This window comes from Fukomys damarensis, unplaced genomic scaffold (assembly GCF_012274545.1).
Source record: "Fukomys damarensis isolate Sample0158 unplaced genomic scaffold, DMR_v1.0_HiC HiC_scaffold_28, whole genome shotgun sequence".
Classification (NCBI taxonomy): domain Eukaryota; kingdom Metazoa; phylum Chordata; class Mammalia; order Rodentia; family Bathyergidae; genus Fukomys; species Fukomys damarensis.
This window is the reverse complement of record NW_022900940.1, coordinates 16,347,275-16,368,913: the sequence shown is the minus strand read 5'-3', so window position 1 is coordinate 16,368,913 and position 21,639 is coordinate 16,347,275. Positions and strand designations below refer to the sequence as shown.

General features: G+C 37.9%; 1 protein-coding gene across 3 annotated transcripts in view; it reads right to left on the bottom strand.

The window, feature by feature from the left end:
* Positions 1–8,864: 8,864 nt before the first annotated feature.
* Grm7 (glutamate metabotropic receptor 7) overlaps positions 8,865–21,639 on the bottom strand; it is an 865,940-nt gene continuing 853,165 nt past the window's right edge. The window contains exon 9 of one of the 3 annotated variants that reach the window (XM_010640462.3): positions 8,865–10,027. In XM_010640462.3, coding sequence (XP_010638764.1) covers positions 9,785–10,027 — 243 coding nt within the window. In that variant the 3' untranslated portion in view covers positions 8,865–9,784. The remainder of the gene's footprint in view (positions 10,028–21,639) is intronic. The other 2 variants (XM_033756960.1, XM_010640455.3) reach the window with 2 other exon arrangements.

Genomic DNA, 21,639 nt, shown 5'->3' with positions numbered 1-21,639 from the left:
TATAGACCATCTATTCCAATTTTTTGCAGGGTTTTTATCATGAATGGGTGTTGAATTTTATCAAATGCTTTTTCTGCATCTATTGAGAGGATCATATGGTTTTTGTCCTTGACTTTGTTAATATAATGTATTACATTTATTGACTTTCATATGTTGAACCACCCTTGCATCTCTGGAATAAATCCGACTTGGTCAGGATGGATGATCTTCTTAATAATCCTCTGTATTCTGTTTCAGAAGCTTTTCAATAAGATGAGATCACACTTGTTGATTGATTTTGCTGGTTTACATGCAGCTGAGGTTTTTCTCATAAATCCTTTCCTATGCCATTGTCTTCAAGAGCTCTACCTGACCTGTCTTCCAGCTGGTTTAGTGTTTCAGTTTTAATACTTAGATCTTTAATCCATTTTGATTTTAGTTTAGTGTAAGGTGAGAGATATAGGTCTAGTTTTAATCTTTGACAAGTTGTAACCCAGTTTTTCCAGCAGCATGTATTAAGGAGGCTCTCTTTCCTCCAGTGAGGGTGTTTGGCTCCTTTGTTAAAGAATAGGTGTCTGAGTGTGTCTAGATGTTTTTGTACATCTTCTACTCTGTTCCACTGGTCCTCAGGTCTGTTGCTTTGCCAGTACCATACTGTTTTTATCACAGTATCTTGTAGAATGGTTTCAAGTCTGGGACTGTAATACCCGCTTCCTTGTCTTTATTGCCTACAATTGGTTTTGACAATCTAGGTCTCTTCTTGTTGCAAATTAATTTTTGGATTGTTTTCTCAAGGTCCATAAAGTATGGTGCTGGAATTTCAATTGGGATTGCCCTGAATCTATATTGCAGTTTTGGAAGTATGGCAATTTTCACTCCATTGATTCTTCCTACCCAGGAGCAAGGGATCTTTCCATTTTCTGATGTCCTCTTCAAACTATTTTTTCCGAGTGCTATAGTTTTCAGAGTAGTCTGTGAGTTTCTGTTTGAACTAGTGTATTTCTTGTATGCAGCATATTGTTGGAGCTTGCTTTTTACCTATTCTGCCAGTGTTTCTTTTGATTAGTGACTTGAGACCATTAACATGAATGGTTATAACTTATATGTATTGACTTATCTTTGTCATGACTTTTTCTTTTGTTGGATTCTCCTCCTTGGCATTTAATTTCTTGCTATGCCAGCTGGATTCATTCTGCTGGGCTTCCTGGGGTTGTGACCCTCATTGTCTTTTCCTAGTATATTGTTTAAAAGTTTTGGAGTGCTGGTTTTGTATTCATGGAGTTCATCAGAATCTCTTTGTCATGAAAGTATCTTATTTCTCCATCAGTTTTGAAAGATAGTTTTGCATGGTACATCAGTTTGGGTCAGAGGCTGTTTTCCTTTAGGGCTTGAAATGCATCACTCCAGGCTTTTCATACCTTGAGCATTTGTCTTGAGAAGTCTGCTGTGAATCTGATGGGCTTTCCTTTGTATGTGATTTGTTTCTTTTCTCTAACTGCTTGTAATTTTTTTTCTTCCAAGTGGATTTCTTGAATCTTAACTATTATAGGCCTATGTGTCGATGTTTTTGATGATGGCTGGTTGGAGTCTTATATGCCTTGCTTATTTGTATGTCAAGTTCTTTTTCCCTCCTTGGGACATTTTCTGCCATTACTTCTGTGATCAGGTTTTTGATGTCATCTGCACTCTCTTCTGTTTCTTCATTGACTCGATTCAGTCTTATGTTATTCTTCATTGCATCATCTAGCAGTTGCTGGATTGCTTTTTCATTTTGCTTACTATTTTTTAAAAAATTGTTTTTTCCTAGTCACTAATTGCAGTCCTATCTTCTGTATCTGAAATTCTATTTTCACATTGGCCCATTCTGCTTTGTAAACTTGCAGTGGAGTTCTTAATCTGGAAATCTGTTTGCATCTGCCTTATGTATTCCATTTGTTTCCTGTGTTGGGATTCCATCATGTTCATCAGCTCCTGTATTTTTTTTTAACTGTATCTGCTCTAGATTTATTAATCATGTCTTTCACTATGGGCAGAATCTCTGTTTTTATCTAAAAAATTAGTTTTGATTTCACTGTTTTCCAGATCCTCTTTCATTGCCAGTTATGGGAGTCTAGGTGGTTGAGTATAAGATTAATCCATCTCTTTGCCCTTTAGGCAATCTGCAAGTCTGATTTTGAGGCTTGTTTACATGACTTCTAATTTCAACAGATGCAGCCTGCTGCACCTTTGTTGAGTCAACTTTTTGCTCACCCAGTGGTCTTCAATTCTCAGCAAGACAGCAGGCAGCCTTTTCTCTGCTGTGCAGAAGTTCCCCAATTCCTGGGTTCACAATGATTGCTTTCTGGATCTGTGAGCTGACCTGTTGGCTGGGCAGGCTAATGGCTGGGGCCTTTGCACACTTGGCATGGTATCTAGGTGTGCCTCTGCCTTGGGCCTGCCCCTCTAAGTAGCTGTTTTCTGGGAGGGTCTTTGGTTGGGTGCTGTTCACCTCAGTTCCTGGTGTCTGAGTGGTCTTCTGGCTAGGTTCTCTGTACATAGTATTGGGGTGAGACTCTGGCTATTTCTTGTGCACCTGTGTAGCTCTATTCCAGGTGGGCCCTTGGCTTGGACCTGTGTGTCCAATGGCTGGGGTCAGGGTGGGGCCCTGGCTGGATCTGTCTGCAGATGCATGGCTCTCTGGTCCATACCACTGCTCCACCCTATACCTTTTAAATTTAATTCTAAGGATAGGGCCCAGCATTGCTAATCCTCTAGGAAATTCTGAGGCTTAGTGAATTTGGAGATGTCCTAGGTTGGAATATTGTATTAATCTTAAATTTACTCATTAAAACCACCTGAGTAGTTTGTAGAGAAAAAATGCCCAGGATGTATGCCAGTCCAACTAAATCAATCTTTGGAGTGAGTTCTGCTCATGGTTTTATTTTAAAGTCCTAAGGGGTGTCTAATACACAGTCAGGGCACAGGAGAAACAAATTCTAGCTCAGGATCCAGCAGTGGCATCCTTGCTGGGGAGCCTTGTCGAAATGCAGGATCCAAAGTCCTCCCTGTGGCATCAGAATCTGCATTTTCAATAAGATCCTTAGGTGATTTATATACATATTACAGCTTGAGAAGCATTTGTATAAGTTACATGTGTTAGGAACAAAATCAGAATTTGCACTTTGCTGCCACCTTATCTTCATTGGCTGATTTACTGACCTCTTCCAAAGAGGAAAATGAGAGACAGAAAAAGACAGGAGGAGCAAAGTGGCATGTGGAATATGAAGCTGTGAATGTTCAGGGTCATAAAAGGACAAGCACCACATGTATGAGAGAATTGGGTGCTTTTACAACATAGGTGCTAACATTGCCTATACCTTTTTGGCTTTTACTCATGTTACTGGATAGCCTAGAAAAATGGCTAAGCAGAGTTTACCAGATCAGATTCAGGGTCAGCAACCAGCTAGTGAGCTGAGGCCCTGGTGATGAGTTTGTATGTTGGAAGGTATGTCTGTCCTGTAGGTCCTGAGACATACCCTATTATTTCCTGTTGAGGGGTTTTGGAGAATGGGAGCTGAGCTCAGGATTTGGAGGTAAGTACAGACCATCCAGAATTTCAAAGAGGAGAGACTTGATTTGATTCCTTGGCATGATTCCAGTGAAGACTGTAAAATGTGTTAACTATCATGCATAGGGAGAAAAAAAAGCAAGCTCTGGAAAACATTTGAGTTTCGTTAAATGGTAAAAATTATTGATATCACTTCTCTTTTTTGATAGTCAGGGAAATGCCACATAGGCAAGTTCCTTGATTTTTACAAGATTCCTCTTGTTTTGATATATTTATTATTATTATTATTATTATTATTATTATTATTATTATTATTTACAAGATAAAATAGCACACACTAATTGCTCATGTAGTTTTTTTGGGATTCTAAGTTACAAAATGACCTCATTATATCCATTATATGCTGATGAATGTACAACAATCACAAGATTGATAGAAGGCTCCAGGCCCTACTCTGGCTCTATCATCTTTCAGAATGTGGTCAGTATCTTGGCCAAGGATTGGCAAGACAGATTTACCATGAGCACAAAGCTGGAAGGGTCGAGGATAAATTGTGTATCAAAATCTAAGCAGGTTCTGAAGACCACATAATAAAGCACATTTTATAGGATTGATTATAGAGGGAATGTCAAGTGGGAAATAATATAGCTTCAGTAATTGGCAGAGAAGTTGTGCAATGTGAATCTGTGAGAGACTAATTGCTTTTGTTTGTGTGAAGTAGCTGCCAAAAGCACTGCTGGATACCTTAGGCTGTGTCAACTGTGGTGACAGCAATAAAATAATTCATTCCTATGTTGGGCCTCAGTCCCCTCCAACACTGTTTTAAATGATCATGTTCTGTCTTGGTTAGTATGCTCTGAGATTAAACTTCACATCGTGGAACAAGTCCACATGATGTGAGGTAATTAATGAAAAGATTTGCATTCATGCCCTGTGCCCACTGCAAAGATGAAAACAGGGGATTCCAGGGATACTTGGATTGACTGAGATTGCATAGCTAATGTTAAATAAAAATTATAGAAGTCCATTGCTATTTATATATCTATTGTTTATTTTGAGACAAAATCTTGCTACATAACTGAAACTGGCCTGGAACTCACTATGTACTCCAGGTCAGCCTCAGACTCAAGGCAATCCTCTTGCCTCAGCTTCCCCAGTGCTTTGATTACAGGAGTGCACCACTATACCTGGCCCCATTGCTATTGACTAAGTTTATGCACTGGGCTGCCATACCCCAGACTAAAAGCCAAACTGTAGTCATTGGTGCTAAAGTTGTATGTCACCTCGCTGAAACTAAGTTATCCATCTGACCTTCCTGGGGAATTGAGGAGCAGACAAGTTTTAAGTGACATGATAGTGAAATTCTTTCTGCTTTGATTTTTTCACATAAAAATTAACCAATCTGTTATTTTCTGTTATTCTGTCTCCTTGTTCCTGTATTACAAGCAAAGCAATTTTGAGTCTACTTCTGTTTTTATATTCCTCAGTAATTTTCTATCTATAAAACCAATCTCCTCCATTCAGCACATTGAAACACTTATTGTATGCTATGGCATGAAATGTTACCCAATTCTAGAACAGAAAATAAAGCCAGTTAAGATCTTTAAATTTGGCTGGGTGTAGTGGTGCATGCCTGTAGTCCCAATACTTTGGGAGGCTGAGACAGAAGGAGCACAAATTCAATCCCAGACTGGGCAATTTAACCAATCAAAAAGCCCCTCTCAAAAACAAAACAAAATGGAAGCTAGGAATATAGCTCAGTATGAAGATCTTGGGGATTCAATCCCTAGTACTATACACACAAAATCTTTAAATTGTAATTTTGTCTTCTGACACAAGTAAGTGGTGTAGCTCAAGCATCTAACTCTGGCATTGGAGTCCAGTGCCTTCTTAGCATAACATCTCCTTGTCTTCTCCTTCCTCCTCCAGACGCAAACATTTTTTATTTGATTTAGAATATGCAGATGTCTACATCAAGTGAATTAACACTTCACTTCCCCTAAAGACTGCTTTACCTTTTTATGTGCAGAAACTCCATTCCACAGAAGTAGTTCTTCCTTTATTGCCAAAGCTGAGTGTGACTTACTCACATTTTTCCTTTATCTTCCTCTTGATAATCTGCCTATTTTCTTTCCAGTACTGGTGATTAAACCCAGGGCTTTCTGAGTTACATTACAGCTCCCCTGACCCCACTTTTACTTTTTATTTTGAGACAGTCTTGCCAAGTTGCTAAGCTGCCCTGGTGGGATTCAAACTTGTGTGGTCCTTCTGCCCCATTCTCACAATGTACTGGGTTTAGAGCCGGTATTTACCACTGTGCCATCTATAACTTGTTTGTTTGTTTGTTTGTTTTTTGGTACTGAGGATCGAACTCAGGTTCTTGTGCTTTCGAGGCAGGCATTGGAACCACTGACCTAAATCCCTAGCCACTTATGTCTTTTTTGCCACTAAAATCTAAGCTCTAGTGGAGCTGGCTGTACCCAGTCAACATAGTCTCTTCCAGCTCCCTTGTGGTTTGGCCAACTCTTATACTTTGACCACTCATTCTTTATTTTACTGATTCATTCACAAATATTTTTGGAGTTCCTACTATCAAGCTTTATTCTAAGTGCTAGGATATTATAATGAGCAAAATAAAACAAAACAAAAAATCTAATCTGAATAATACTGGTGAGAGGGACTGCTAAAATTAAAAGGGAAAATCTATAAAATCAGATAATTATAACTATTGTTAAGAAAAATCAGGTTAATGGATTCACTGGGATGCTGGATAAAAGACTTCTTAAAGACATGGTCAGGGAAGACTTTGGACATGGTGATGTTTAAAATATGTGAATGAGGGATTTGAATAATGTGAATATTTGAGGGGGTAGTGATAGTAAGAGAATAACAAAATGATAAGACTTTGAGGTGGGATAGGCTTGGTGTAATTGAAAAGAAGCAAGAAGACCTGTGTAATCTGTGTAATTGGAAGGGAATGAGCTCTCATGATGCTTTCTGGTTGTGTTAGCTTTATACGACTATGACAAAATAGCAGATAATTATAAAGAGAAAATTTATTTGGGCTCACACTTTTGAAGGATAGAATCTATGATTGGTTGTCCTACTATTTTGGGCCTCTGATGAGGCAATGCACCATGGCAGGAACAAATCTGTGAACCTCATGGACAAGGGGCAAAGGGAAAATGGGAGAGACCCGAAACCCCAATCATCTTTGAAGCACACCTCCAATAACCTAAAAATCTCCCACCAGCCCCACCTCTTTGGGAGCCTCATCTCCAAAAAGTGCCTGAGGATGAGCATTTGGAGTATGGTTCAGATCTAAACTATATCACTAGTATTGAAGTTTCTAACATGTGTGCTCTGTGGCTGCAGATCTGTGTTAATCCCAGGTGTTCAGTAGCAGCTGTTTAGAACTGCATTCTAAGGACTAAATTGATATACATAAAGTCTACATTTTAATGTATATAATATGCCCAGCTCATATAAATTATACATTGGATGTAAATAACAGTTCCTAATATAGTGCTCTAGAAGTTTCTATCATTGTCATGATAATTATCTCTGTTCTCTTGAAAATTAATGGGTAGATTAAAGGTCTTTGGAAATAGCTGTTTTCAGTCCTAAAAAGAATGATTTATTTTTTATTTTTTATTTTTTGGTACTGGGGATTGAACTTGGGACCTTGCACTTGCAAGGCAGGTGGTGGTACCACTGAGCTAAATCCCTGACCCAAGAATGACTTTTGCTACTTCTACTTTCTTGGTTGTACATTTGAATAACTGGTTGTACATTTGAATAACTGGGAAATTTTCTTAGGTAATTTCTTACTGAAAGAAATTACTCCCACCACATGGCCAGAACATAGCCTGGCTTGTCTGTATATTATTTCACAGGTTCTGTTTTCATGTCTGGATTCAGGGCAATGCACATTTAAATTTAATATAAAAGGAATGCAACAACCATACTATTATTGATGCTGGTGGTAGTGGCAAAGGTGGTTATAACAGCTAACAAGTGTTGAGAGTTAACCACTGGCCAAATCATTTCCAGGAATTTTCTCTCAACCCTTATAACCTTATGAGGTAGATAGTACATTAAATTCTTTATTGGCTGAGGAAATGGAAAATTAAGAATATTTATGTAATTTCTCCCATGATAGTAGGAAAGGGAACCATTTGCGTATTAATTTGTTGTGTTCTACAACTTGAGAAATGTGGATAATTCAAAATTCATTTTTTCTTTGATTTACATCTTCTCAGCCAGATGTGGTGATGCATATAGGTACTTGTAATTCTAGGCCTCTAGGAGGCTAAGGCAGGGAGATTGCCAGTTTAAACTACACCCTAGGTAGAAAAAAATAATAAAATAAAAAAATGAGCTGGAGATATAACTAAGTTCAAATGCCTTGGGTTTGATCCCTAGTAAAATTCACATGCACACATAACACAAGTGCATGCACAATTGCTATGGGGTAATGTTTGAAAGGTATAAAGGATAGGATAAAACTGGAAAACATTGTATTTTCTTGAATCTGATATTAAAATTAATTTTCTAATCTCTGTAAACACAGTACTTGGGCCACGGGAACTGAGTACAACAAGAAAGTGTTTGGAAGATGCCAATAATAGGAACCAGATTTGAATTTTATTACATATGGTAGAATATTAGTAGAATATTGGACCACTTAAATACATTTCAGATTGTAGAGCCCAGCTGGAATGCTAAGGACCAGGGTTATCCTTTGCAAATGGTGATTCTTATGTATATATTTATATATTTATGTCTTCCTGACATCCAGGCTCCTGTCAGTTGGTCTATGATGATATTTCATACTGTTGGATTTTAAGAATCCCAACTCTTAATCTTGACCTGCCATCCTGGACGCCATATTTGTTTGGAGGTACAAACAAATATATTGCATTATATATCTTTAGTTATGTATGTCTTTGACTAAATTTTGTAGAAATGTTCACATTTTCAGTAAATTGCCCCAGACCACTTTTTATTTAATATTTCTTTAATTTTTTCTTCCTCTGTCACTTTTGATGCATTTGATGGGTTATTTTCTGAGTTAATATCTGAAATTTGTCAAATATCAACTTTGATAATGAAGAAGAAATTCCTGGGCTTTGTGATTATTCCTTTTTTTTGTGAGAGAATGTGGCACTGCTGGCTTTTCATCTTATTTTTGATATGGTTGTTGTTGTGAGCTATAGTGTGACTTTCACAAACACAGTTGGCCATGTTGTTCTACAGGTTAGGATTTGAAATAAACTAAAAGGGGAAAATACAACTAAAAATATTTATTGCAGAAAATAAAAAGTTAACCAAAGTATTTTATTGATACATTCTTGGACAATACCACAGAATTGAAAGAGAATGGAAAGAGGGAACTTTTCAGCAAGGATTTTCTTTTTCCACTAAATTGGCACATAAGCAGCAAGATTAACGAAAGTACTTATTACAAACAGTAAAAAACATACATGCTGTTTTTTAAAGTCCTTATCACACTGGTCAGTCAGAGGGGGCATGAACAAAACCTCAAGACATGAAAAATCCATATTCTTTCCTTCAAATAGCTTAATAATTATTAAAATTATTGCAAAATATCCATATACCCTAATTAAAATAACAAAAAGGAACACAAATACAAATATTGAACATAAATTATTAACATGTACTGTAAAATACATTACTAGCATGCATTCCAAAGATCAAGACCTCTATTCCATGTAACCAATGCTTTTCTTTTATGTAACTATCACAAACCAAATATAAGTGGGGCATACTTTCTCAGCACAGTTTTTGGTCTTTAAATATCTTTTTTGTCTTAAAAAAAATAGCATGATTTGCAGTGGCACTGTAACCATAATTATACAGTCATGTACAGATGTATGCATGTCTTTTTTTGTCTGCCGAGAACTTTAAAAATTTTAATTATTTTAAAATTTTCCCAAATATTCCACCATCTGAGAGAATAGGGTTCTATGAAAACAGGGCATTCAAAAACAAACAGTGGACCGAGGTACGACGTCAGATGGCAAAGTGCAAAAGTCCTCACAAACTGTACAGAAAATTTCAAAACCTTGCATCCTTGAAGGACATACGTAGAAAGACAGGTCAGCCCCACAATAGTCCTGTGGCTCTCCATGGTTCATCCTAAAGAGCCTGGGTGGGACTTGAGTCTCAACTCTCCCTTTGAAAGGGAAGGTCCGAAATTGCAGCCTCATTGGCAGTGCTGATGCCAGTGACTTATTAAGCCAAGATAAAGTAAGGATATTTCATAAAGCAGCTGTTTAGGACTCTTGGATCCTCTAACATTGGTCTCCCAGCTAGGGAAGCTCCTCCGGTGAGTGGAAGCAGGCAGGACCAAAAGAGGCCTATGCCAGGTTGGGTGACGGAATAACTGAGGGTCCTCCTCCTCCATGGTTCCATGGAATGGAACAGGTTAGATAACCAGGTTATTATAACTGACATACTTCTTTTTTGCAGCAGGGCCTGAAAAAAAAAAAAAAAGAGTCAGTTGCAGCAGTGACCCTTTTTTTGCACAGGTAGATGTAGAACTAGAACTGTGACAACCTGTGGCACAAGGTCAAGGTGGGATGCGGCACCTTGGAGGAACACATACAACTTTGGATTCTTCTGATTATTTTGACTTTGTTCATTAAAATCTGCAGTTCTCAGTGATACTTAAACCATTTCAGTTCTTTTTTTCTGAGAGGCATCCAGCCTCCCTCTTCTTGGTTAGTAAGGTTAGTAAATTTATCAGTGGTTGTTACACATTTTTTTTTTTTGGTAGTATCAGAGATCGAACTCAGGCCCTTGTGCTTGAGAGGCAGACGCCAGAACCATTGAGCTAAATCCCCAGCACGGTTATACTTTCTAATTAGCCAACCCTAAGCTTAAAGAGTCCATCCATATTGCATTATGTTTCAGCATATGATCCTTTCCAAGACCTTTTCATAACAAATGTCTTATGTTTGGGAAAGGTTTGTCTTGGGTCACTGGAATTAATTTCAGTTGACAAGAGGTAAGGTCAGCCAGAATGCCTTCTCTAGTTCTCAGTCACAGAGTCAAATGACTGTAGATCTAATTTTATAGTGTTTTCATCAGTACATTTAAAATGGTAATTTGCAAAACTATTTTGATTACAATTTGACACTCATTTAAATCTGCCAGGTGTCTCCACATGCACAGTCTGCCCCACCCCCACTTTAACATGTAGAACAAATTATTTTTTTATTTAGTAGAGTGACCAAAAGCCTCCTCCTAGTAGTAAATATGTGTCAGTGACATCTTCTATGGCAGATATAGGATTAGATACTGAAGAAGGGTGCATAAGAATTTAGAGGAACTGAGAAGCTGCATTAGCAAACTAAGACAGTTTTATCTGGCCTTCCAGTGAAGCTTCCAGTATGGTATAGATACATTTATGCACAATACATTTTTCAAAACACCATGCACTGTTTTAAAAGATTGATCTTATATTTTGGATTCAAAAGTAAGACTTTCTCTCTGAGGAATTCCAATTGGAAGGCTCCCTCTCTGTTATGTTACATCTTATTAAGTCAAAATGAAAGGAAAGGTAGACTTATGTAAAATTGAGGATCTCTTAAAAAAATCTGGTCGTGATATTTCAGTCATGATGTATTTTTGCTTGATAACTTCATGGCCTCAATTCAATAATGCTCAAGTCTTCTGAGAAGTCTTCTGTGTTACAGTATTTGGTCTTCAACAGTACGCTTGCTTTGGATACAAGGGAAAACCCTTCTAAAGGTATCTCTTTTTTTATAGTGTCATAGTGAGAAAACCTCAGCTGACATTTGCAAATCGTAGTTATATCATGATTTGTCAAATGCCAACCTGCTAATTTTCCTTAAGATCAAAGGGGAAATAAAGGAAACAAGGAGCCTGGAAGCTTGTACTAATCTAAATATCTGAGACTGACTCTGTTGTATGACTCTTTAAGACTGTTTTTCGTATAAGTGTAACTGTCTAGTAGAAAAGAGTAATTGATATTCCTTTAATGGGTTACTACAGTGCACCAGTCACAAAGGAAGAGTCTGTAATGAAAGAATAATAAGTTAGTAAATAATATCCCTACGTTGTGCACCAGAGCACTGCTTTGATCAAAATAAAATCAAGACCAAGTCATTTTAAAAGTTAAAAGTTATGTTTTGTAGAATACAGTGGAATTTTCTGACACTGCATGGATGACCTTCTTAGGTTCTCAGATAGCCAACAGATGAATCCCATTTGTAATCTCCATTGTACATGAGAGGGAGGATCTCAGGCTTAAAGGATGCAGCACTGTTAGACCTAGGCTGTGCCATACTTGAGTCTGCACTTTACTCTTTAGGTCCCAATAGGAAGCCCATGCTCTTACTGGACTTTAGGCTCTGATGGAGATCCATGGTGTGATTAGCCCACTGCCATGACGCTGAATTCCTTGGAGCCTTTATAAAATGGGAAATTTAATTCTTACCCTGTGTACTATTGATGACAGAAATGTTGGAATTATTCCAGTTTTTCATTGGGGAAAATACTGTCTAAATGTATTTTTAAGTTATAAATTTGTCTGCAAATGATAAGCCTTCTTATGTGCTTTCATGGCAAAATTATTTAGATACCTCCCAGCAAAATTATAATGCATTCCATGTAGTTCCAAAATGGTAATTTATGTACCATCCACAGCAGTGTCCAAAGTTTTATAATGTTTACTTCCAAAGGATTTTAGTCTTATGATTAAATAAAATAAGTGCCTATGGTTCCTGATATTTCTGTTTATTGGGATAGCAATGTTGTTTATAGTATAGGAAAGAAAATGGTTTAGTTCACAATAATTGTCCAATGAAATACATGTTAAAGAAATATACTTTTTAGTTTAGCAATAGCTAGATGTGTTTTTTAGTTTGTCTGGGTTTTTTTTTTTTATTTTGTTTTTTTTAGTTGATGTTTTAGCTTTTAAAGAAAACAGTTGTAGATGACATTGTTCCTATTAAAATAAAGTTTCTTGAAAAGTTGGTATCTACAATAAATGTAAAGGACACTGGTTTTCATAATTCATCTCTAGTGCACACTTGCTACTTCAGAAAGGTCAGATCTCCGAGCTTTTTCTTGGTATATTGTTAAAATGAACACTTGAGTTGATATTAACTTCAAGTTATGTAGTTGTATCCTTCTTAATTTTTTTTTCAATTTCACTTCTCAAAGTGTATTCTGTGGAACATTTGTAACCAAGATTAAAGGAAATACGGGGGAAAGAAACAATGGAAAAGGAAAAGAATCTCATAAATATTACTTTGGGGAAACACTGAATAAATAGGATGCTCTCTCAGCCCACTTTTAATTTCTTTATTTTTTAATAATATGAAATGTTATAGTATATTAACTATATGGTATGTGCCCTGTAGAAGTGTTCTGTTTTTGTTTTTTTTTTTAAGTTAACTGTATAGCAGGGCATGGTGGTGCACACCTGTAACACCACCACTTGGGAAAGCTGAGGCAAGAGGATTGCCTCACATTCAAGGCCAGCCTAGGCCACAAAGTGAGTTCAAGGCCAGCCTGAACTACAAAGTAAGACCCTGTAACAACAACAAAAAGGTTAAATGTGTGTATGTAGATGTATATGTATGGAAGTATATATGTGAAGTGATTCAAACATCCATAAAAGGTAAAGCAAAAAGGTATATCATAGGGCCAGGATTTAGCTCAGTGGTTCCACAGCCTGCCTTGCAAGCACTAGATCCTGAGTTTGATCCCCAGTAACAACAACAACAACAAAAAGTATATCATATCCCTGAATATAACACATGTAAGTATATTGACATCTTATATTCCTATCTACGATACACAGATGGGAAATAAATACAGTTGAATTCATCCCCACTTCACCTCCACCTCAGTTCTTCCCTCAACCCTCCACAGCTACTGCCTTGAAGGTGACACATGTTGTGCTGCTATTTCATGTTTAGTTGCTGATAACTATAGATAGTACTGATTTATGTGTCTTAAAACATACCAAAGATTATCTTTCTTTATGGCTGAGTAGTACTCCATAAAACACATCTGTATCCATTCATCAGTTGAGCGTTTGGGCTGTTTCCAAGATTTAGCTATTGCAAACTGTTCTGCTATAAACATTGGTGCATGATATCACCGTGGTATGATGCTTTTTAGGTCTTTTGGTTAAATACCAAGAAGGGGGATGGCTGGGTCAAATGGAACCTCCAATTCTAGTGTTCTGAGGACTCTCCACACTGATTTCCACAGTGGTTGCACCAGTCTGCCCTCCCACCAACAGTGGATAAAGGATTCCTTTTTCCCCACACCCCAGGCAGCATGTATTATTGATTTCTTGATAATACCATCCATTCTGCGGTGAAATAGAATCTCAGCATTAATTTACATCTCTCAAATGACCAGTGTTGTTGAACATTTTTTCATGCATTTATTTGCTGTTTGTACTTCTTCATCTTCATCTGGGAAGTGTCTTTTCATTTCAGATGCCCATTTTTGGATTGGGTCTTTAAATGTGTGGGGTCTATTTTTTTATGTTCTTTATATATTCTAGATATTGACCATTTGAGGAAGAGCTCACAAGCTTTTTCCCGTTCATTTTTCACTTAGGCATCCAAAAAATATTCATTGAGCACTACTATTTGGTGGGCTCTATCCTAGATATTGGAACTATTCAGTTTTCAGCAGATAGTTTTAAATTATATTAGACATTTAACAAGTAGAAAACAAAACTAAAGCCAGAAACAAAATAGAGCTCAGATGAAGTCTCCACGATGTGAGTTTGCAACTCCTTGATACCATTGGCAGTTTCTCAAGTTCATTTAATTGTACTGCTCCCTGTTTTTTCCTCCCTTTTTAGTGACTCCCTTTATACTACACAAGAGCACACTTTGAAATTCATGTAATATTTCTTAAATCTTGATCATATCTCCTTAGTCTGTTGTGTGTCGTGAAGCTCAACAAACTTGGGAATATTGATTTATTACTAGATGAAACTTTGTCTAAATTAATTTTTCTATGAAGTCATTTAAAGTACTGTGTGTGCATCCCACTCCTCCCTTACCATTTACTTGTTGACCATGATTTTTTGTTCATAAATACTTTAACTGAGAGTGATTCTTCATATTATGGTGTGCAGTTACTAGGAGTAATTGCTTCTGTTATCAGTGGTTAGTTTCCTGCTTCTTTATTTCATTTGTTACCTGCCTTTTAGCCCAGCACTTAATGGGAAAAGAGATGTTACCTTCAACTGTTCTCACTTGAGAATTTACAAAAAGCTAGAAAACACAGTATTTTGTTCAGAAAAAGTAATTTATTTGGTTGTGGTTTCCCCTTTTTAAAACTGATTAGACTAGCACATTACTTAGCCAACAGTATGCAAAGCTGAACAAGAAGGAACATGATTACCAAAGAATGAGGCATTCAGTTTTGTCAGTTTGATTCTAAACTAAAAACCTGCATCTCTCCTGCTCCCCCACAGCCAGGTCTCCAGCAACAGCCTCCCTGGAGAATTCTAGACTATTTCTTTTCATGTTTGTTAGCTGGACTTGTTAAGAGAAGGATCTTGGCAGGAGTGAAAATGTAACCAATGAGTAGAATAGCTCAATTTATAAATCACCGTTATGATAATTTAGTTGCAAAAACTCCAAAATCTGGATATCTGTGCATCTTTTCAATCATCTGTGTAAGAAAATATTATCTAGCACCTCCTAAATGTCAGTTAATCTAATAGAGGCTAGTCATACAAAACAGCCATACAAAAAAGCTAAAGGTTTACTTTTTTTTTTTAACTGGGGATCGAACTCAGGTCCTTGCATTTGCAAAACAGACAGCAGAATCACTGAGCTAAATCCCCGGCCTGCCTCACTTTTCATTGATAGTGTAATTTACATGATTTAACATTTTACTTTATAGGGCTGCCATGTATCATCAGCAAGGGATCGATACTTCTTTTTCTTTTTTTTTTTTTTCTACTTCCTGTGTTAGGAAAAAAGAATGAGTCATAGACATCCATGTATCCAGCCAGGGGTCGATTCTTTTTTTTTTTTTTTTTTTTTTCTACTTCCTGTGTTAGGAAAAAAGAATGAGTCATAGACTAGCTTTCCATTGAGAGAAATCTCCAAAGCAAGTTGGCAGCCTTCAACAAAGCCCTCAACAAAACTGAATGTTCAGTGGACAGGGGCGCAGCAGAGCTGCTGGGACCCAATAGTACATTTGCAGACAGCAGCAGAGAGAAGATGTGGCTTACAAAACTTAAGAAAAAAGGATCAGGTGCTTGGTGCTTCCTCTGTTTTTTACCAGGGACACATAATGGAACTTGGGTGATAGTATAGGAAATGATTCTATGCCCGTGAAAAGCACTTAACGATACTGTAAAAGAGCTCCTGAATGTCTTATGTGGGGCCTAGGAAGGCATCATAGAGAAAGGGACATTTGATCCAGCCCTGAAAAATGAGGAAGTGAAAGGCAGGTAGGAGACATCATGAAAGCTTGCTGTGCCTCCAATGAGGAGCACAGGGAGGAAGAAAAGAATAGTAGCATTCAAGGCTGGAAGTTGAGGCAGGGCCAGATGAATGACTTCAGTATGTACGCGTGTTACCATACTAAATTCAGAGAACTAGAAATGGAAACAGTCAAAATTCCACCGGTTATTTAGTTTTGTAATGGAAGTTTTCCTACAAGGGCTTTAATGCAAGTCTATAGATGAACCATTTATGGTTATGAAAAAGATCCTCGCATTCCTTCCCTTGAGATTTCTTCTTTACCTTTTCCCTCTTATTGGTCACCTGCACATTGTTCCAGGTTTAGTTCAAGGTCACTCACTGCACCTAGCTTTCCTGCTCCCTCGAAAGGTTGGATTTCCGGGTTCTAATCTCCTCACCTCCCTCCTGTGCCTTCTTCATGCTTAACCACAGTAAAGCCTGTATTTTCCAGAGATGTCTTCAGCAGCAGAAACGTGAATGTTAGAACGGTAGAGAGAACTTTCTGAGAGCATAGGAAGTGTCCTACTTGTCTGTGCGTATTTATTGAATATGTGGTTGTGCAAATGCCTTTGCTTTCTGAAGTCGCTGTCAGCTCTAGGAGGACCTTAGAAAAGATGAGTGAAACAAAAAGCTTGTGTGGAACTCTAATGGAATTTGGTTTCCCTTCCCTTCTGAGAACTGTCTTTGGTCCTTCTGTATCTAAAATGAACTATGAAAATAATTCCTCAGATTTCATTTGTAACTTTTAAATTACAACATTTTTTGTTCCCCTCTGAGCATCCAAGCAGGGCCAAAACAACCTGGTTAAAATTGAGAAATCAATTTTCAATTCTACCACAAAAAGAGTAAATGAACATTCTAGTGTTTCTTTAAAAAAATCTAATTTGTGCTTTAAGATGTGAAGCATCAAACAGAGGTTTCCATGGTTCTTAGAAGATGCATTTGAAGCAAATAGACAGAATCCCTGTTTTGAAATATCTTTAAGCTTGGCTAAGCTAAAATCTGGGCAATTTGACCGAAGCTGTATATGTGTTGCTTTGGGGAAAGAAAAAAAAAAAAGAGAGAGAGAGATGCGCTAAATTACTGTATCAAAGAAAGGACTTTTTTCTTATGTACTTTGCTTGGGCTTTGAAAAGCTTTTGTGCATTTTGCAATTTCAATATATTATAAATGTTCACATTCTGGAGCATATTATGGACGCAGTGCAATGATGCATCAAAGATTGAGGCTATGCACCAAAGTCTGTCTCAGGGGTAATGTGAACAATAAGGCACTAGTGATAAAACAGCAGCAGAATAGTACTTAGTGTTGCTGGGTGACAATTTCCTGTTGAATTCTAAGCCTTGGTATTTTGGGACAGGAGATCCACAGCCTGTTTATTTGTTCTTTTATACATGTTTTCTGATCTTTATTAAGAGCTCACAGTGTTCTCATAGCATGGATGGAAACCAGTAGTCCAAGGTAAAGAAAAATAGTCTCTATCCTGGAACAACTTTTAGTTCCTTGCAGTTCAACACATATTTATTGACCAACTACTCTATGTCAGATGTAATTATAGGCAGTGGGACTGTAACTACATTACATAGCAAGTACAGTCCCTATTTATTTGGAGCGTAATGAAATTCTACTGATAAAGAAAAATCATTGAAAAACAAAAGATGCAGCCAATTATATTCTGTCAAGTTGCCACAGTCACTGAATTAGCAAATACTATCATTGTTCCTAGAAGAAACACAGAGTTAGGAACCTACAAGCCTCTGGTCATAACAACTTTGTTCTATATGTACATTGAAAAGCATTTCAATATACATTATTGATTCATTAGCATTGAATTCAGAACTGACTGGATGTTCATATTTATTTTCCCATACATATTTATTTTCTTCATTTAGGTCTATAAGACCTTTACTGTACTTAGGAATACTAGGTAATACTTTAGCGATACACCTAGGGGCAGTTTTAAAAGAGGAAATCACCAAGAACACCACCCCCCATGAAAGAATGAATAGGAGTTAAATTGAGAAAAGGACCCGTTTTCATATGAGAAATGTTTATGTCAGCCAAAAACATGTGCCCAGAGTGACTCAGATATGTCATTGCTCTGCACATGGCTGTGAATGACCTTGAAAGGGATGCAAATGTTAATTTCAGAATTAAAAATCAATTTTAAAGAGTAGGTAAATTTGCACATATGGAATCTTTTAACAGCACAATCACAAACACCATGATAAAAGCAGCTTGAGGGGGTTAGGTTGAGGTCTCAGAGCCATGGGGTTGGCTTCATTGCCTCTGACTTTCAAGGATGAAGCTGGTGCTCAGGCCTCTACACTCTGCACCAGTGTATGGTGAGTGCCCAGTGCTGTCCAGTGCCCAGCTGTGCTAGCCCTGTGTTGGGAGGAAACTTCCCAGCAGCTGCCGAGATTTATCTTGCCTCAAGAATATTACCTTCTCTTTCCCTTTGCAGCACTAACTACTACTATTTTGGCTGAGGGAAAAAACGATATTTTGAGGGTGACGATGGACACTCAACTGGGCACTAGTGTGTTTGCCAGAACCCTCAAGTCTCTGATTTGGGGTTTCTCTGCCATTTGGGTCCTGTATAGGTGTGAGATATGGTCAAATAGACTATATTTTCATTTTCTCCTTTGAAGGGATTTGTTTGGGAAGAGCACTTTGCTTGGCTATGGTTTCTTTCAGTTTGTTGTTTATCTAACATGGACTACTCAATATTATTACCTATGTGGGTGCATCTTGGCTGATTGGTCAACTTAGAACTACAAGCCAAAGAACATAAAGGGAATGAATTTCTTTTCCAATATTGTCTGACCCTGGCATTTTTTGGAATTGCAGAAAAATGATCTGAAAATCGATCCAGAAAATATCATTTGGTAAAGTCGCCATAATAAACTGCCCCCAGAGTTCCTAGTAACAGTTTTGATGGTGGTTCTGGTGCCTGTTCTATTTTATTGGTAGAGTTTTCTCCCGCACCATTTTAACATTGTTAAACTCATGACGACATCCTGTGGCCACTGAATAAAGCTTTTCCTTCTCCCCGTCTCTACCCGTCAATGCTCATGTCTCTGGCATTGGCTTTTTCAGGGATGGGCTTCTGGATCTGCATGTTTTAACACATGTGGAGATCATTTCTATGGATCTATTGAGGTAGGAGACGGTTAATTTAGAGAGGATGTTTGGGTAGAGATTTGAAGGAGGTGTGAGAAGCCATGTACATCCTTAGCTCATAGACCAAGCCAGAGGCACAAAGCCCCGAATCTCAAAGGCCAAGATGGCTGGAAAAGAGTGAGTGGCCAGAAGTGGGTAGTATATATGGAGAATTTCAGCCCTGGTGAGGTACGGCAGCCTAAATCTGCTCCAGGAGGAAGTGGCAACAAACTTGTCTGAGGAGCTCAAAATGTCTCAAAGATGGGGGGATATCAAGCTGCCTCTTAAGCAATGGAGCTTTCAGGTAGGCATAGGTATCAGAGAAAACTTGTCATTGAAGAATATTCCAGGTGGAAACACTGCATTGGCAAAGGCATGTTTTTTTGTTTTGTTTTGTTTCGTTATTTGGCAAAAGCTTAAGGCTTAGAGGAAACCATAAAAGATTAGAAATTTGATATAGAATTCATGCAGAGATTGGGAAAAAGCATTCTAGAAAAGAGACAGGTAGGGAGACTAATTATCATCAAGGGTTTTGTTTACAATACTGGGGATTACACCCATACCCTTCACATTGAATTAAATCCCAGATCCTGTTAAATTTTTAATTCTAATTTTTGAGATAGGGTCTTGCTAAGTTGCTCTGGATAAATTTGAACTTGTGATCCTTCTGATTTAATTTTCTATAGTACTAGGGTTGCAGGCATGTGCTACCATGATTGGCAATGCTAAGGGTATTTTATACCATAGACAGGGGTTTAGATATTAGCTTAGCCTGGCGGGTATGCGACCTCCCGGACTGCGTGACAACAGACCCAGCAAGGACCCAAAGACCCCGGAGGGGGTCTCTGCAGCTGCCTGCCTGCCTGAGATCACCCGGCGGGTGTGCAACCTCCTGGACTGCGCGACAACAGACCCAGTAAGGAAGGTAGCCATGCGGGTGCCCTTCAAACACCCCTAAGACCTCCCCCGCAACGCTCTCAAACCTCCTGATTGGGCCAGTCCTTAGACCAACTCTGCAGAGGCATAGGTTCTCATGAAGGGTAGTTTTCTGAGCTCCCAACTTTGAACATCTTTAAAGAAAGGGCAGGGGAAACCTGTAATAGAACTGAGTGGAGTTCAACCCTGAGGGTTGGGGAACTCAAGTTAGGCCTTGTGGACTGTATTCAGTCTCTGTCATGGGGAACTGCCATTGGCTAGCTGAGACCAGGGGATTCGGTTCTGCATATGGCTGTAGATGTGGTATAATATGAGAACAGAGACAGTCTGAAAGAGGCCCTTCAAATTCTTTATTTTTTCTCTTTTTTCTTTTCCTCATTCCACCCTAATTCTTTATTTTTTCTGTCCTCTCTCTCCAACCCAGTCTCTTGCTCCACCATATTATCCCTCATCTCCCTTTTTACTCTGGCTCCTGCCCTAACTCAAACTTCTTCTTTTATTATTTTTTGTTTTTAGGAGGGGTTTCTCTTTATGTTCTTTTCTCCAGTCATTTTACCTCACTCATGGCTCTGTACCTTCAAGGGAAGGCAAGCGCCCGTTATTGTTAAGGGGATATATTCTTATCCTTATTCCTGCACTCCCTCTATCCCCTCTGAAGTTAATAGCTTTGTAAAATTAGTAAGGTAATTCTACAACCGCTGGATTCACTTCAAACCTGTTCTAATTCTTTCACTTATCTAATCCTCTCGTTCTAAGTCTAACCCCCCATCCTAAATGGTAAAGATGCTATATTGAAAAGCATATTCACTGCAAACATACTATGGGCTGCTTCTTGAAATTAATTTAATTCACGTGAGTTAAAGGTGATACATTAATGTCTACCACAAGTGGTCAGTTTGCAAGCTGTGCATGATCCTATTGGGCTGCTGAATGTATCAATTGGGATAAAGGGTTGTGATTGATTTAAAGAGTTGTTTTCTCTGATATTATGAAAATGAGGATGTCTATGAGTCATTGGAAACTCAAAAGCTAAAACGCAACTATATTAGGAAGATTTAAGTAATACCCAGAAATTAAAGAAGGACAACCGAACAATTAAAATAAAAATGAGAAAACACTTAAGCAAGACACAAAAACAGATTTCTAGTTCACCAATGGCAAATAGTAGGACAAATGAGGATGAAAAGTCTGATAGTGAACCAACAGGACTCCCTGGACCCATAGCACAGGAGGTAACAAAACAGATCAATCAGGCTCTAGAAAAATTCAAATCAGAAATAATTTCCCAGTTAACCAGAGAGATGATGAGCAAAATGGAAGTCATGATTCGAGACTCTAGAGCAGAAACTGACAAAAAAATAGATGAGCTCAAGACCATGATAGAAGCCATGAAGACTCAGCATAAGAAAGAAATGGAAACAATGAATGCCCAACAGAGGAAAGAAATGGAATCCATAAAACAGATTCAAACAGATATCCAGGAGATTAAAAACTCTATTGAAAGTGTAC